The sequence below is a fragment of the Nomascus leucogenys genome, chromosome 17 (genome assembly GCF_006542625.1).
Source record: "Nomascus leucogenys isolate Asia chromosome 17, Asia_NLE_v1, whole genome shotgun sequence".
In the NCBI taxonomy this organism is placed as follows: Eukaryota; Metazoa; Chordata; class Mammalia; order Primates; family Hylobatidae; genus Nomascus; species Nomascus leucogenys.
The window spans coordinates 26,224,595-26,242,627 of record NC_044397.1 but is presented as its reverse complement, the minus strand read 5'-3'; the positions used below and the strand labels follow the sequence as shown (position 1 = coordinate 26,242,627).

General features: G+C 38.3%; 1 protein-coding gene across 2 annotated transcripts in view; it reads right to left on the bottom strand.

Moving 5' to 3' along the window:
- The window catches only part of NEB (nebulin), a 230,402-nt gene that overhangs the window by 104,401 nt on the left and 107,968 nt on the right, over positions 1–18,033 (bottom strand). The window contains exons 74-88 of one of the 2 annotated variants that reach the window (XM_030797595.1): positions 17,760–17,963; positions 16,860–16,964; positions 15,506–15,613; positions 13,772–14,083; positions 11,680–11,883; positions 10,254–10,358; positions 10,008–10,115; positions 9,302–9,613; positions 7,892–8,095; positions 6,887–6,991; positions 6,003–6,110; positions 3,950–4,261; positions 2,958–3,161; positions 1,979–2,083; positions 1,143–1,250 (exon numbers count right to left, since the gene is read on the bottom strand). In XM_030797595.1, coding sequence (XP_030653455.1) covers positions 1,143–1,250; positions 1,979–2,083; positions 2,958–3,161; positions 3,950–4,261; positions 6,003–6,110; positions 6,887–6,991; positions 7,892–8,095; positions 9,302–9,613; positions 10,008–10,115; positions 10,254–10,358; positions 11,680–11,883; positions 13,772–14,083; positions 15,506–15,613; positions 16,860–16,964; positions 17,760–17,963 — 2,604 coding nt within the window. The remainder of the gene's footprint in view (positions 1–1,142; positions 1,251–1,978; positions 2,084–2,957; positions 3,162–3,949; positions 4,262–6,002; positions 6,111–6,886; positions 6,992–7,891; positions 8,096–9,301; positions 9,614–10,007; positions 10,116–10,253; positions 10,359–11,679; positions 11,884–13,771; positions 14,084–15,505; positions 15,614–16,859; positions 16,965–17,759; positions 17,964–18,033) is intronic. The other variant, XM_030797596.1, reaches the window with a different exon arrangement.

Here is an 18,033-nt window from a genome sequence, read left to right as displayed (position 1 = left end):
AAATAGAAGAGTAATTTTTCCAAACCCACTTTTTCTAGAGAGCCTACTCAAAATAACTCCATCTCCCTTAGTTTACCTTTTTTTTGGTGGGTCGGGCGGTGGGGGGGGGGGACTACTGTTTTTATTAAAATTCAAGCCATAAGTTTTGATACATTGGTTTGTCTTCTGTGTCTACATGCATGAAAACACTAAGAGCATCTCTTAGGCAAGAACTGTATTGCTGGATTATCTCCCAGTATAGCCTGGTCACCTTCAGATGTTTTGTCACACACAAGTACCAATTGTACTTCTTATTACTTTAAATCAAATTAATTCTTTGCTGAAATATTTTTTTGTTTCTTTTTTTGTTTGTTTGTTTGTTTGTTTTGAGACAGAGTCTCGCTCGGTTCCCCAGGCTGGAGTGCAGTGGTGTGATCTCAGCTCACTTGCAATCTCCACCTCCCGAGTTCAAGTGATTCTCCTGCCTCAGCCTTCCCAGTAGCTGGGATTACAGGCATCCGCCACACGACCGGCTAATATTTGTATTTTTAGTAGAGACAGGGTTTCACCATGTTGGCCAGGCTGGTCTCGAACTCTTGACCTCAAGTGATACACCTGCGTTGACCTCCCAAAGTGCTGGGATTACAGGCATGAGCCACCGCGCCCGGCCTGAAATAATTTTTAATTATAAACTTATTTTAAAAATTTATTTTAAAATGTATAACCCTATCTAAATAGAAAAAGAAACAATATTTTTCTAGCACACATTAAAACAACCATATAACTATTTTAAAAAATACTTGTGCATGTGCTACATAAAATTATTATAGCAACCACCGGTAGTACACATGCCACACTTTGAGTAACAACAGAATTCTTTGTACTATGAAATTAAATGTCTTTAAGTACTTGTAAATTAACTCACATTGTGAAGATATTGAAAAGAAAATCATAATCTGTGCTTAAACGCAAGAGTTGCAGAACCAAACATAGATGCAAAAGGATCCCCAAATTGTAAGAGTTGTTCTTGAATTTAGGATTTACAAATATACTAACAACAATGACCCAATTCCATTTAAATATAATTCAAAGGGCATTAAGTTAAACTCCCTCTGTTTCTACTAGTTAGTGTTTGTTCCGGTTGGGCAAGGAGGAGCTCTTACATCACTAGCAATATCCCTGGAAGCCTTGGCATGCTGGATCCCAATGGCATCTGCTCGCAGGTCATAACCAGTCATCTTGACATCTTCCCAAGCTTGCTGGTAGCGTTTCTGCAGAGATTGCAATATCACAGTCAGTCTGAAGAGGGAGCTACTGAGTCAGCATTACTGATGTATTTAAAAATAGATATTAACAGTTACACTGAACATTACTCTCTCCTTAAGATTTTTTTTTTTTTATTATACTTTAGGGTTTTAGGGTACATGTGCACAATGTGCAGGTTTGTTACATATGTATCCATGTGCCATGTTGATTTCCTGCACCCATTAACTCGTCATTTAGCATTAGGTGTATCTCCTAATGCTGTCTCTCCTTAAGATTTATAAAAGAGTCTGGTTTCACATTGAGCTTGAATTCCAGTAGATTTTTAATGACATTTAGTAAAGCTCTCTCCCAATAATTATGTTTTGAAGAAGGAAACTTAGGAGATAATAAATCATGTAAAAATCAGAAAAAAACACATTGCTTGGCTTTTACAAGGAAAAAGCAATGATGGATGGCCCACTAAAAAATGAGAACTAGATATTACTCTACGTGTATCTATAAGTTTTATGTTGTGTTTTTGGAGAAACCATTCCATTTTTCCTTCCAATAAATATTGAGATGTACATTATACAGACACACGCTAACCCACACAACTACTTATCATTAACTGAAAGACTAGAAATAAAAGGAATGGGAAGAAAATGCCTTTTGCCCAACTCTCTTTGGGGTATATAATAAAAGGTTTGGTTAGGCAGAGAGCACTCTGAAAAGCAAATGATGTGTGCTGTCTTACATTGCTGATCTGCAGAGCATTGATTTTGGATTGCAGCATCAGGGGAGTGTCAGCTGGCACGTTCACATTAGCCTTCTCTTTCTCCCAGGCATTGCGATACAATGGCTGGGAAAAATGAAAAACAATGGAATGGTCAATTAGTAAATAAGTCAATTACCACATAAACAAAATTATAAAGTCATAAAACATATGCTTGAATAAATGGATGATGAAGAATTATAAGTGAATTTTATAATAAATTAAAACTAACATAAGTAAATTAAAATTTTAAAGTAAGATTAACAGGTAAACCTAATTTTATATTAAATAATAAGTAAAATGAAAAGTTCTTTAGGATGTTCTCCGATATAAATGTAGATTATACGTGGCATAAGCCACTGTACCTGGCCTCATTTGCACTTTTATTTGAGAAGTGCCAATAGTGACTTCAATGAGGACACATTTATGTGTGATACAACATAATTTAAAATGAGTCAGAAATACGGTAGTAAAATTATCCTTTTCCATTTACTCACATCTAATTATCTGATGGGTAAGTCCACGTTGCAGATAGCTCTGATAATCCCCACTGCTAAGCAGGACCTACCTGTTTTTGGTCCAAATAACTGCCATAATGTCTAATATTGAAGTTGTCCCTAGACTTCTCAACCTATTTCAAGCAATAAAGAAATGGCAATTTTGTGATTATAGTACTAAGTGGTGGGCCTGTATTATGGCCTGGATCTCCAAATGTGATCAAAGTGTGTATCAGGGTGTGTAGCACATGAGGATGCCCACCACATGTCATTGACCAAACACTTATCAAAGCAAATGAAATACAGAGGCTGCTAAGAGACTGACTACACAAAGATCCATCTGGATACACGCAAACGTGTTTCAGATCCTGACGCTGACATGAAGAGTCTAAAGTTCACGTTTAAAATTCTTCTTGATTGAGATTTCTTCCATTTGTCTGAAAACATCATCCACCTGGACTTACCTCACTGATCTGTACAGCATTGATCTTTGCCTGGATTACTTCCGGGGTGTCAACAATGCTGGTGAATTTGAGGGCCTCAGGCTTTATACGATACAACCTTTCATTCAAGAGATTCTGGGCATTCTTCACTCTCATCACTTCCACAGAACCCTCTGGCAACCATCCGATACCCTTCATCCATTCCAGGTCTGACTTGTACAAGTTCTACATGAAGGAGAGGAACACAGAGTGGGGAACAGTCAAAGTTGCCCATAAGAGTTTGATGCTTACAAACCACATACCACCTCTATTTAAATCACTTAGGTGGCTAATCTCATAAAACTCAAGGAACAACATTAAATGTTAATATTGGGTGTTATCTCTCTGGCACACATGGGAGAAGTTTAGAGTATCCTGCAGGAATTGGAACAGAGCTCACAAGTGGCACTTGGTGGAATGGCAGTCAGCAATGGCACATAACTTTCTACGCTTGGATTAGTTTCTACAGTCACCACTAGAAGTCTGCCTTTTATATACCACTGGAAGTAACATCAGTAATAACATCAGTTGGATTTTAGGAGGTAAAGAACCTTAGATGTATGCATAATGAGAAAAAAAACACAGACCTATATCTATATCCACCCTGTCCCCCGTCTCTCTCTTTTTCTGTGTCAAGTAAACATGAAATCCAACATTTCCTTATGCTTACATCTACTTCTGAAATATGTATATGATTATGCAAAGGTAACGGCTCAGAGCAGCTGCAACTGAAATTTTCTACCTAATTACATAGAATAAGAGACTGACTTTCATCTTGGTAAATAAGGTCTTGCTACCATAAGAAGGAGTCCTCCATAAGATAGCAAATGTCTGGGGAATATTCTGCTACCGTGAATTGTACAGAATATGTTAGTTTCTATTAAGATTACCATTTAAATTATGCCTCTGGGGAATGCACTGGGATTAAACACACAAATACACATCTCCCCGGGGTCTGGTGATAATATACGCACATCGCTCTGCAGGTCATAGGCTTTCTTGGCCTGGATCACATCGTTCTGATCTGGCAGACACGTCCACTGGTGCAGATAATTGCGATAATCAATGTCGCTAACCAGAATCTGGCATTTCTTGGCTTGAACAATTGACATCATGTCCAACGGTGTGTTGTGAATTCCTTTAGACTTCTCATAAGCTTTCTTATATTCTCTGTCACTCTGGATCTTGGCAGCATGTATAGCCCATACCGACTTGGGGTCATCTTGTAGGGTGCGGAAACCCATGTGGTGGCCCAGTTGCTTACGGTAACCTTCTTTGTATTTGTACTAAAGTAGTAAGAAATCAGATAACAGAGACATATGAAAATAACGTATTAAGAGGGGTTTTCTTTAAATAGTTTCAGAACGTTTTCTTAGCCTTGGTATAAATTGGCTCAACATTGGCCATCATTACATATTTCAGTTCACTTTAAAGAAGTTAGATAATACAATTTTGGGTCATTTCAGACAGGACATGAGTAAATCAGGAGGGAGATGGTATGGTGAACAAGAGTAAATAACAATAGCTGACATTTACTAAGTAATTACTCTATGCCAGACACTATTATGACTACTTCTAATGTGTTGGGTAGATCCATATGAAACTACCAGGTTTTTCAGTCAAAAATCATTGACTGGTGGCAATTATGATCACAGTTCATCCTCACAATATCTCTATGAGGTAGATACTATTATTAACATACATTCCAGATGGGGAAAACAAGGCACAGGTGATAATCTCCAGCACCAAGTTTCCCTGGCAAGTGCAACATTAAGTCAAATGATCTCCCAAGAGTACTGAAGGAACCTCAGGTAGGGAGAGGTCATATGTGTGTGCTTTTGGAAACAATTAAGACAGATGCATGTTTCAAGGACGGAAAGCAAGGTTGTGGCTTGAATCAGAAGATAACAACAAAAGTTCTGTGGACAAGGGTTTCCATCTGATGAGTGTCTTAGGACTAGTGTAAGGTGATTTTCTGTTTCTTTCCTATGTTTGGACTACACAGGCAAGTTTGAACAAAGAGAGAGAAAACTGGGAATAAAACAGATAACATGGACCAGCTATGGTTATTAGAGGCAAAAATGAAGAATAAGAAGGAGGAAACAACTAGCTAAATGATAAAAAGCAGAGAAGAGCTCAGAGAAAGGGAACAAAGTGGCTTAAAGAGTTGGAGCTGGGGGCAGGGTGAGCTTGGTAGCATAATTATTCTATTTTTATTTTTGTTTTTTTTTTGAGAAGCAGTTTCACTCTTGTTGCCCAGGCTGGAATGCAATGGCATGATCTCGGCTTACTGCAAACCTCTGCCTCCCGGGTTCAAGCGATTCTCCTGCCTCAGCCTCCTGAGTAGCTGGGATTACAGGCTCCCGCCACCACGCCCAGCTAATTTTTTGTTTGTTTGTTTGTTTGTTTGTTTGTATTTTTAGTAGAGAGGAGGTTTTACCATGTTGGCCAGGCTGGTCTCGAACTCCTGACCTCAGGTGATCCACCCACCTCAGCCTCCCAAAGTGCTGGGATTACAGGCATGAGCCACCATGCCCGACAGGTAGCATAATTATTTTGACCACTAGTAAGTTTTAAAATTAGAATTAAATGAGCTTCAAAAGATTACTGAGAGTATTCTACATAAGCCTCCAGTATAAAATCTTGCATATAAATGTGATTTCAATCTTAAGTCTTATATGAAACTATCATCTGTGATTTGTATTTGTGGAGAATGTCAGAAATATTTTAGGGATAAAATGGCATTGTATTGGGTCCTGAATTTTCCCAGGAATTTAATACAGACTCCTCATGATGTTTTGTTTCTACTCTGTAACAGCATCAAAGTAAATTTACACATATACCTCATCTATGCTAAGTTTAATGTTTTCCATTCCATTTTAATATTTTCAAATAGAGAAAGCTTCCAGCACAGGATGAGATGCAATTCTATGCACACATTTTTTTTAAACACAAAATTCTTGAAAAATAGTCTCCCTGCTTGTTTTGTAGAGGAGAAAACCCACGAGAAAAGAGAAGGAAGCGGACCTCACTGGCAATTTCTCTGGAGGCTTTGGCGTGCTTGATTTCAATGGCATCTGCCCTTATGTCATAGCCTTTCTGCTTGGCCTCGTTCCAGTCTTTTTGGTAGAGTTTCTATAGAGGGAAAATATAGGTTTGTTTACAAGAATGGAAAAATAAGCAAATATACTCAAATTTGTCATAATATAAATCATAAAGAATAATGTAATGTAGTCAGTGTAAGAAAAAAGCATTCATTTCTGCGTCCTTTTGGTTGTTGGCTATTTCCTTTGTGGTGTACAGGACACCTCTGGTTAAAATTTTAAAGCTGAACATCAAACTCTATTAATGTTTGAATATTTGCATCCATCACAATATGGTATGATTTGAAAATATCCCACTACAAGTACATGGAACCTAAGGATCAATGGGGAAGCCAGAGAATCTTTATCAAGATATCAGGTAAGATCTGATAAGATTTTTCTCCCCCTAATTTTGCCCTTTGACTTTTCAGAAGTTTCTGCTAAAGGGTTGTGACATAGATATCATACATAGCCCGCCATTTAGATGTAATTAAAAATGGTCTTTTGTCTTTCTTATGGCCTTGAAATATCAAAGGACAAAGTCCTGGATCAATAAAAAAACCTAAGATGATAACAGAGACTGTTAAGAGTGAAGGAGGACACCAGAAGGATTCAGGTGTCCCAAATCCTGCAGTCTAGGCACCCGGCTCACGTTTAAAAGACAGAAATTCCATTCATATTGCACTGGGACTGGTAGCTAAAGAGAAAATGTCTAGCACTAAAAGCCATAAACATTGCAAGGTAGGTAATTTGTCTCCTATAACACTCTCCATGAGCAGACAGATATTGCCCATAAAGGCTTTTACACTTCTTGTTCGTGCCACTTACATTGCTGATTTGCAAGGCATTGATGTGGGCCTGCAGCATCTCCGGAGTATCAGAAGGAATGGTGATGTTGGCTTTATCTTTATTCCAGGCTTCTTGATACAGTTTCTGTGGAGAGAAGGGAAATAGGAAATCAATATCTGAAACATTAAGCCTTAGCTAATGTTTGACTAATAGTTAGCTAATGTAAACCTTAGCTAACTACTCAATCTGGAAAAATGTTTTTACATATGTTTATAACGGTTAATTTTATGTGTCAGCTTGGTTGGGGCACGGTACCCAGATATTTAGTCAAACATTATTTTAGGTGCTTCTGTGAAAGTATTGTTAAAATGAAGTTAACATTTAAATCAGTAGATTCCAAGTAAAGGAGACTACCCTTCATGATGTGGGTGAGCCTTATCTAATTAGTTGAAGACCTTGATAGAAAAGACAAACCTCCCCAGTAAAAAGGAATTCTGCCAGCAGATGGCCTTTGGGTTTGAATTGCAACACATCCCTCTGTCTCCAGCCGGCTGGCCTACCCTGCAGACTTTGGACTAGCCAGCCTGCATGATCTCAGGAGACAATTTCTTAAAGTCTTTCTCTTCTGTGTGTGTGTACAAACACACACACACACACACACACACACACACACACACACACACACACCCTACCGGTTCTGTTTCTCTAGAGAATCTGGACTAATACAATGTTACATTATTATGTAGCATGACACTACATGTCTTAGTATTTAATATGAGGTCAACAAATATTTGTGTTCCTGAGTTGGCAGGGAGTGACATTTTCATTGCAGTGCTTCAAAGTGTGTATGTGTGGTAGAAGAAAGGCATGTTGGGGTTTGTCAGGGTTCTATTTTCAGTGTATCTCCACTAGTAAAGACATTTTTAGAGTTGCTCCTGTCACCAAAATTCTTTGAAGAAGTCCAGTCTACGGGCTCAGTTTGGGTGGTATCTTTGGAAAACAGAATCCAGAACCAGGAAAGCTTGATAGCAGGATGGTTCTTACCTCACTTATTTGCAGAGAATTGGCTTTTGCCAAGACAACTTCTGGAGTGTCGACAATGCTGGTGAATGACAAAGCTTCTGGACGTGTCCTATAGAGTCTTTCATTCACGAGGTCTTGAGCAACCTTTACTCTGTTCATTTCCACTGAGCCTTCTGGCATCCAGCCGATGCCACGCAGCCACTCCAGGTCTGCCTTATACACACTCTATAAAGAAGATGTCAGACAAAAATACCATTTCTGCCCAACATGGTGAAACCCCCTGTGTACTAAAAATACAAAAATTAGCCAAGCATGTTGGCGCATGCCTGTAATCCCAGCTACTTGGGAGGCTAAGGCAGAAGAATAGCTTGAACCCGGGAGGCAGAGCTTGCAGTGAGCCGAGACTGTGCCATTGCACTCCAGCCTGGGCAAGAATAGCGAAACTCCGTCTCAAGGAAAAAAAAAGGGCAAATGTCAACATTTCATGAAAAAATAGGCAAAGATTGTATGAGAAGCAAAGTGCAGGCCTTCAGCACTGAAACTCTGGGTACATGCAATGGCAAAGCAAAAATAAAATATGAAAGTACATCATTGTGACACTGGAAATCCCCTTTGTGATCATAATTTAAAGTCGTGAGTGCTAACATTTAAAAAAAATTTTTTTAAGGGATGGAGTGCAATTGGAGATTGCATTCCAGCCTGGGCAACAAGAGTGAAACTCCGTCTCAAAAAAAAAGAAAAAAGAAAAAACATTTCAAGTGTTAGACATACCAATCCTTAGCTGAAAAATAAAGCACATGAAGTTGAAGGGATAAGTGCAGGAGATTGTACTTCCAAAAAAGTAAGACCTGAGATCTCACATGATTCAGGGTTTTTAATATTGATGAGAGAAGTAATTTGTAAAAACATAATTATTTATGCTAGCCATGAATAATAATATATAGTAATAAAGCTGAATTCCATAATATAATTATTTGATATTTCAAAAAATTTTATAGTTGAAAATCTTTATAGGAAAATTTTGCTGAATTGGATTCCATTTTAATCCTGTGATAATGGACCCAAGGAAATGCAATTTAGTGTTTTGGATCTAGCATAATAACAGCAATTATTTTAAAAACATTCAGATGATTTATATTTGTCTGCAATATGTTTTCATTGCCAGAAGTTACAAATGACATGGAAAAAAGTCTGGAATCTAGGCTGGGGAATAAAGGACATGACCTCACCAGGGCTCATCTCTATTTTTGCTTCCCACAACATAACTACTAAAGATGGATTTTATATTAAACAATGTGAATGGTACCCCCCAGCCCCACCCCCAGGTTTGTGCAGTGCACAGCCCAGGGGGCTGTCCTCAGAGGCACTGACTGGGTAATGAACAAATCTACGTCTTCCCCTTCCCCCTTTCCCAAAATTCATGTTACGTACATCACTCTGCAGGTCATAGGCCTTCTTTGCTTGGATAATGTCGTTTTGATCGGGCATGCATGTCCATTCATGCAGGTAATTGCGATAATCAATGTCAGTGACCAAAGTCTGACATTTCTTGGCCAGCAAGATGCTTAACATGTCCACTGGGCTAGAGAACTTGGTTTTCCACTTTTGGAATTCCTTCTTGTACTCCCTTTCACTTTGAATTTTTCCTGCATGTATGGCACACATAATCTTGGGATCATCTTCAATGCTCTGGGCTCCAATGTGGTGGCCTTTCTGTTTCTCATAGGCTTCCTTGTATTTGTACTAAAATGCCAGAAATACAGGTGGAGACATCCAGTTTTAAAACCATGCTCATGTGCTGACAATTACAGACAACATGAAATGGACAAGAATTTTATATTACAAACATTTTGGCATCTCTGAACTATTATATTTAAAAGCAATGTTTCATACTGTTATAAAAATAATTGTAATGTAATCATGTATCTTCACTGGTGAAAGCATTCCCTGCAGCAACTCTAACTATAATGCCAAAATATATTTTTATTCTCTGTAACAACAAAGGGAACGGTCTTGGGAGGTAGGAAGTAGGACGGGAAGGTACATGTGGAAATAACTATAGAGTGTGGTTCACCAGCCACCCTCTGGGTTGTTCAGCACGGTGGATACCACAGAGAGTTAGATGGAAGGTACTCACGTCACTGGCGATGTCCCTGGAGGCCTTGGCACTTTTGATGGAAATAGCATCTGCTCTCAGATCATAGTCCTTCATCTTTGATTCATCCCATCCCTTGGTGTAAAGTTTCTAGGGAAGGGATAATAGACAACAGAAAATAAGAGTGTTTGAGGAAGGTAATAGGCCAATTCCAGAAAGGAAATTGTTACGGTGGAAAAAGCATTTTAATTACTCTTAGGTTTAAGCAACAGTCAGGAAATCTCTTACTTGGCTGATGTTGGCAGAATTACTCTTGGCCAGCAGGATTTCTGGGGTATCTGGCATCACGTGGATGGAGGTTTTGTCAGCATCCCAAGCTTCTGTGTATAAATGCTACAGGGCAGGGCGGCGTGGGGCGTGGGGAGAGGGAGGGAGTATAAGACCTTCTGTTAAAGCCAATAACATCATTACAGTTGTTAGCAAATTTAACTCATATTTAACTATAAAATAGCTCCTTCTAATGCTTTTGGGAGATGAGGGAAGCAAAAGAGTCATGGGGAAAGTAAAACATAGCAATATTTAAATAGCTGTACAATGGTTTCATAATTAATATGAAGCAATATAATGGTTGCTATTAGTAATTCTTTTCATCCAGTGAATCACAAGCTTATTCAGATATCCAAAGATGGATCTCAGTTATGGAACTATGAGACAGTAGAAATCCCTAGACTTCAGAGTCAATCCCAAGTGCAAACCGAACTCTACTATTTCCAAGCTGTGTGATCTTGAGAAAGGTACATAACTCCTCACATTCCTCATTTCTGAGAGGGGGATAATCATTCTTTTTTATTATTTTTTGAAGATGATCCATCACATATATAAAATGCCCATCATAGCAGATACTCAACGATTTTTTGGTGATTCCTATTGCTGTTATCATTGTGGTTGCTGTTGATGGATATGGGATAAAAGAGTTTCTAGAGTTGTATACCCCAGACTCTGGAGTTTGCTGTCTGAAGCCACTTTCATATTTGTACTGAGCACTCAATTGTACTAGCCTAATGATTGGAAGCCTTCCAGGCAGGTGTGGGAGAATTCAAGTTCAAGTCAGTCTAAAATATGCATATTAAGGGCTGACTCATTGGATAAAAATAGATTGATAAAACTTTGGATGAAACAAATGATCATCTATCTTGTGTAATAAAACTGAAAGCAGAAATAGCAGCTAGCTTTCAAAAGTGGATTTCCATAACCTAATGTGGAGGAACAACCTGAGCAACCAATTTGAATGTATACCAGCATTGCTATGAAACACTATGCGTATCCCAGCCCTCAGAATGAAGTGTAAATGGCTTATATTCCTTACCAGATGGCTAAAGACACGTAAGTGGCCTGAATCTGCTCTGCCTAGGAGAATGTGTGAGGAAGGGTAATGCAATTGTGATGTCTCCAGGTCACTGCTCAGAAGGGTGAGTGCATCACTCCAGGGAAATCATTCCAGGCTCTGTTCCCACATGCACACAAGAATTAGGGGGCAGGGTGAGAAGAGCACACGGGGTCACCTTGAATTCAAGCAGATGCTCTGTTAAAGGCCTGCATGAGAATCAGGACTATGACACCTCCTTTCTCAGGGAACCCTTAGGGAATTTCCTACTTTATGAGCCAAATCTGTGGAAGGTATGATTCTGGCAACAGGAAACAGCTGGAGACTCACCTTGCTCATTGTCAGGGCATTATTCTTTGCAAGGACAATTTCCGGAGTGTCTGTAATGCATGTGAATTTGAGCTGGTCTGCAGGCTGGCGATACTTCCTGTCGCTCAGGATTTCTCCAGCTCTCTTCACCTTCTCAACCTCTACAGAGCCAATGGGAACCCATCCTATGCCTCTCAGCCACTCAAGATCAGATTTGTAAATAGCCTGAAAATGAAATAATGTCAAATATCTATAGATGTCACCTAAACAGCCTAGTGCCTGATCCTGATTTAACATACACAGATAACGTATAAGTCTGAATCTTATTTGTGTAAATTTCTGGGAAGACCTACAGGATTGCTTTACTTTGGTTTAGAATGGCTAGTTAAATGCCTGGCTCCTGAAGGTAGCCAATATTTACTGTTTTAAAGACTCATAAAAATCTCTTTAATGCTATTCATTTTCAGTGATACAAAACCACCTTAAGGAAATTACTGCCTGCCTCCTGAAACAAAGTGTTTATTCTCTGATTTGATGGTCCCTACCTCCTCTTATGGAAACTGTACTGGGTTAGTATACAGTTGGCTCCTATGTTGTTAGGCAGTGGCCTTCACAGCTCTTCTTGGTATATAGAGAAGAAATGAGCATTACTGGTTGATCACATTGCATTAATGTGTTTTTTTGGGGATAAAAAAAGACATCTTTTTTTGTATGCTTCTATGTACATGCTTCCAAGTCAAAGAGTACATCTCTTTTTACTCATATTTATTTTATCCTCCATCCTCTTTCTTGTCTTCGAATTCAAGTAAACAAATACATTTTTTCTTTCTTTCATTTTCTTCTTTGAATATAAACAATGGGTCGAAGGAAAATTTTTCTTGTAAGGAAGGGTAACAATTCTTTTTGTTTTTATGGCTTTCAGGGAATCTCTCTTTTTTTAACTGTCACTGCTTTTATCATTCTTCCAAAAGTGCTTGATTTAACCAGAGCTTGATTAAAACAAGGAGCTTCGATATCAATGAGGTAATATTTGAGTCTCCAAAGGACTCTATTGGCCAACAACAAAAGTGTCTAACATATTTCTAGGGAGCAACTGTTTTCAAGTTTTTTTAGAAAATTTGTCTTCATATGTATAATTCATTTTTAAACTTCCATTCAAAAGTTACAATAGATACTTCCTATAAGTTAAATAGACACAAAATTATAATGCAATTGATTCATTTGGAAAATTAGGTTGTTTAGAACAGGAATTCTTAACCTGGCATCAGTGAACTTGGATAGAAAAAATATGCAACATCCTCGTTTTCATTAACCTCTAACTGAAATACAGCATTTCATCCATTGTAAGTATAAGCAATATATTACAGTAGTATTGACACTACACCTGACTTTGTCAGCTATAGAAATCTCAAATCTTTTTATGTTCTATTATAGTTTGATACAGTTTGGCTCTGCGTCTTCATCCAGATCTCATGTTGAATTGTAATCCTCAATGTTGGAGGAGGGGCCTGGTGGGAGGTGATTGGACTTCCCCCTTGCTGTTCTCATGATAGTGAGTGAATTCTCATGAGATCTGGGTGCTTAAAAGTGTGTAGCACTTCCCCCTTTGCTCTCTCCTGTTCCACCATGTGAAGATGTGCCTGCTTCCCCTTCACCTTCTACCATGATTTTAAGTTTCCTGAGGCCTTCCCAGCCATGCTCTGGTACAGCCCATGGAAATGCAAGTCAATTAAACCTCTTTTCTTCATAAATTACCCAGTCTCAGGTAGTTTTTTATAGCACTGTGAGAACAGACTAATACAGAGTTGTTGCTGATGTCTTAAAGTATTTATGCTCATCGCTTCTTTGAAATTAGTTATTACAGTCACCACTAGAAATTTTTACTTAATGTGTTAATGAAAAGCACATTACAGGTTTGGTTTAATACTTTGATAGTGATATTTCAATATGATTGGTTTCTTTTGAAACTAAATACATATTTTATTTTGTGCATTTCAGAACATTATCTTAAAGAGGTGTCTGTAGGTTTCACCAGACTGTGGAAAGATTCCATGGCACAAAAGAGTTAGAATGCTTTTCTAAACCATTACTGAAGAATATTAGAGCCACTCACATCACTCTGCAGGTCATAGGCCTTCCGAGCCTGAATGACGTCATTCTGATCAGGCAGGCAGGTCCATTCATGCAGGGGATGCTTGTAGTCTATGTCGCTTACAAGGATCTGACACTTCTTGGCCAGCACCACCCCCAGCATGTCCACTGGGCTGCTGAACTTGGTCTTCCACTTCTCAAACTCCTTCTTGTACTCCCTGTCACTCTGGATCTTGGCCGCATGGATGGACCACATCATCTTCGGGTCATCCTTAATGTTCCGGGCCCCAATGTGGTGGCCAAGCTGTTTGCGGTAGCCTTCCTTGTACTTGTACTAATAAATAGAGATATGAGTATAATGACAAGAACATCTTATATAATCATGTTTTATAGGTTCACATTCACATTGTTTCTCTTTCTTTTCCCCAACACTATCATGAAGGAGAAAAGTGAGTATCATCAACCCTATTTTTAAAAGTAAAAACCTGAACCTAGCAGGGGTTTAGTGATTTGCACAGACACCACAAGCAGGTGGCAGCATGAGCCTAGAAGGAAGAGCTTCTCATTCCTAATATTTTTCCTCCTCATTATATCACACTGCTTAGTTTACATTTGATTCCTTAACAAGTAGAGGTAAATATATTGTACAATCTGACGGAGCATAACAATCGGATGGAAAATAACTATATTTTCCCAAAACTGTTTGACATTAAGAATATTTTAGAATAGTTCCCTTATTAGAACTTATAATAGACTTCTCAGTCAAGGATATGTGTTACATTTAGATAGAGTTTATGTGTCACCAGGAAATGGCTCTCTTGTTAGCCTGTCAACATCACTGAACTTTCACTATGAGTCAGTTTATCTACCTTTAAGATTCAAGAATAACACATTATGGTCCATTTTACCATGAGACGATTATGGTGTGGGCTTCTCCAGCTTAACAGCAAGAAAAGTCTTGATGATGGGGTGTGTGTCCTTAACCTTGGCAAAATAAACTTCTAAATTGATTGAGATCTCTTTCAGATACTTTTTAGTTTACAGAAGAAATGAAGCATATGTCTAAGGCATGAGGCCCTTCCAGAAGAGGGAAAGTCTGGATTTGAGTCCTAAGGAGGCTTGTTACAGAATGAGGACGCTGGCCACCCTTAGGAGTTGTTTCGCATGTGAAGAAAAGGAGTAGAGAAGAGGCAAGCGGGTGCTGAGAAAAAGCTCTGCTTACTTTGCCACTTGTTCTTGTGTCCAGTGAGGGACATCTCACCAATTAGGAGTTACAAAGGACAAAAGAAATCCCTAAGACATATCCATCTAGTTTTCTTTTAATGCAAGAATAAGTAGAAGTAGTAAGGAAGAGTTTACATGTATATTGGCTGTTTCTCACATATTATTTAAAGGGAATAAATTAATCCCTTTAATTTCACAAACATCTAGGTCAACTGCTGCGCAATTATTTATTTATTTATTTTTGAAGAGGGAGTGTTCAATTTCTGAGGCTCAAAAATATGAACCCATTTTTGGTGTCCGTAAAACACTTTTTTAAAAATAGTATGTCTCTAGTTTTGATTGATCGATGGGTATAATGGGTCTAGAATTTTGTGCTTTTCTTTTTTTCCATTTACAATTTTGTACAGGGAAAAATCACTAAAGGGAATTGAAACTTACAGGGGTAACTAAATTTCTGGCAAGAAAAACTCTAAAAGCTTCTATCTGTCAACATCTTTGAATAAGAAATTGCTTTTCCAAAACATCCACTTACATCGCTAGCAATATCTCTTGAAGCCTTGGCTGCCTGGATTGGAATGGCATCCAGACGCAAGTCATAGCCTTCCTTCTTGGACTCTTCCAAAGCAAGTTTATAGAGTTTCTGTAGAAAAGAAAGTCATTATTCATTTGCTCCTTCCATAAAAAGTGAAGCTGTTTATTATTACTTTTTCTTTGTCCTCATTTAAACTACAGAAATAATTCACAAAGTCAAGCATTAGGGTGGGTTTATAGATAGCTTTGCCTCATGGGTGCTTAGGATTTTTAAGGCACATGTTCCAAACACTGGAATTTTATTGACTTGTAAATTTCAACAAAAAAAGTGGGGAAAAAAATCAACATTTGGTTGGCAAAATTTTATTTGCTAAACAAGCAGATGTAAAAAAAAAAAATTATTTATTGGCCGGGCGTGGTGGCTCACGCCTATAATCCCAGCACTTTGGGAGGCCGAGATGGGTGGATCACCTGAGGTCATGAGTTTGAGAAGAGACCAGCCTGGCCAACATGGTGAAATCCCACCTCCACTAAAGATACACAAATTAACTGGGCATGGTAGCATGCACCTGTAATCCCAGCTACTCGGGAGGCTGAGGCAGGAGAATTGCTTGAACCCTGGAGGCGGAGGTTGCAGTGAGCCAAAATTGTGCCACTGCACTCTAGCCTGGGTGACAGAGTGAAACTATGTCTCAAGCCCAACAAAACAAAACAGTATTTATTATTGTCATCATAATATAAAAGACACGGCATCTTAATACATAAGAAGGATAAAAAAGACAATATTTTAAAATGTAATCTATTCAGTTTTATGAAAAACTCAATGCATTGTGCTTATTTTTTCTTATTTTGCTGTGGACTATTATCTCGGACAGTGATTCATCTATGGATCCGGGATTTCAGGATCATTGCCCTTACGAAAATGTTGGTTCTGGCAGAAATGCCTGGAAAAATGTTAACATCAAATGATTATCAGAGCATACTGGAGCAGCAAAATAATATGAGGCTTACTAACTCATCAGATTCCAACCCAGTCCTTGCCTTCTTGCTAGCTGCTGAATAAAATAATGACTTGATATCCACACTGACCTGTAGGGGAAGGTTTTAAAAGTATAATTCCTATGGGAATCTTTATTCTTAATCATTCAATTCCTGATAACCTGTTAATAAAATGGTAGCCTACTTTGTGGACCCACCACATAGCTCAAAATTGAATCAAGTGAGAACTATCTCTTCTACTGAAAATGGTAGTTTGTAGTATGTGTAGTAAATTAGTCAAAACATTTTCCTAAGAAAACAGCTACAATGGTTCATTTTCGCCTTTCTGTTCATTACTAGATCAACAGTTTACTTACATCACTGTAGTTTATTCGGTTGAGTTTGGCTAACATGATTTCTGGTGTATCAGGCATGACATGAATAGTTTTCTTGTCATTGTCCCAGGCTTCAGTATATAAGCGCTACAAAAAAAAGAGAGAGAGAGAAATTATTTTGGTGTTCACAGATATTATTGTTTTCATTATGTGCCAGTCATCTCTCTTGTATACAAGGTAGAAATAAAATTATTAAAGCTGCATAAATTCCTTACCTTTGTTTCTTATTAAAATTCTTTCAAGAATCTAACTGTTAAAGGACTTATCAGTTATGAAAAGTATAATTGGATTGAAGTATTTAAAATAATTTATAGGAAAGAGTTATAGCACACAGTATTTTTGTTTTTGACAACCTACTAATCCAATCAGAAGCACACAGTACTTTAGGCTGGGCACTGTGGCTTACACCTGTAATCGCAGCACTTTGGGAGGCCAAGATGGGTGGATCACCTGAGGTCAGGAGTTTGAGACTAGCCTTCAACATGGTGAAACCCCATCTCTACTGAAAATACAAAAATTAGCTGGGTGTGTTGGCAGGCTCATGTAATCCCAGCTCCTCAGGAGGCTGAGGCAAGAGAATTGCTTGAACCTGGGAGGTGGAGGTTGCAGTGAGCCAAGATCGCGCCACTGCACTCCAGCCTGGGCGTTGAGAACAAAACTTCGTCTCAAAAAACAAAACAAACAAACAAACAAAAGCACACAGTACTTTTAACAATGGTTTAATATTTTGAAGTATCACTAAGTAACTATGGTATTATAGTGGAAAAATCATTTAAGAAGGTATGATTCTTATTATTATCTTTAAAATGCAATAATATATCAGAATTTTTAAATTATTCTGTGGTAACTTTCGGTATCTAACAGTGAGAATTGAAGACTCACCTTATTCATGTTTAAAGCATTGTTTTTTGCCAGCACCTGCTCCGGAGTGTCCGTTATACTGGTAAATTTCAGCGTTTCTGGACGCTGACGGTAGATAGTATCACTAAGTAATTCTCCAGCTCTCTTGGCCCTAACAACTTCCAAGGAATCAATCGGAACCCAGCCAATGCCTTTCATCCATTCAAGGTCTGACTTATACAAATTCTGCAGATCAACAGATAAGAAACACATTTATTAATTAGTGTTTCAGATTCATAGTTACAAAATGGGTTAT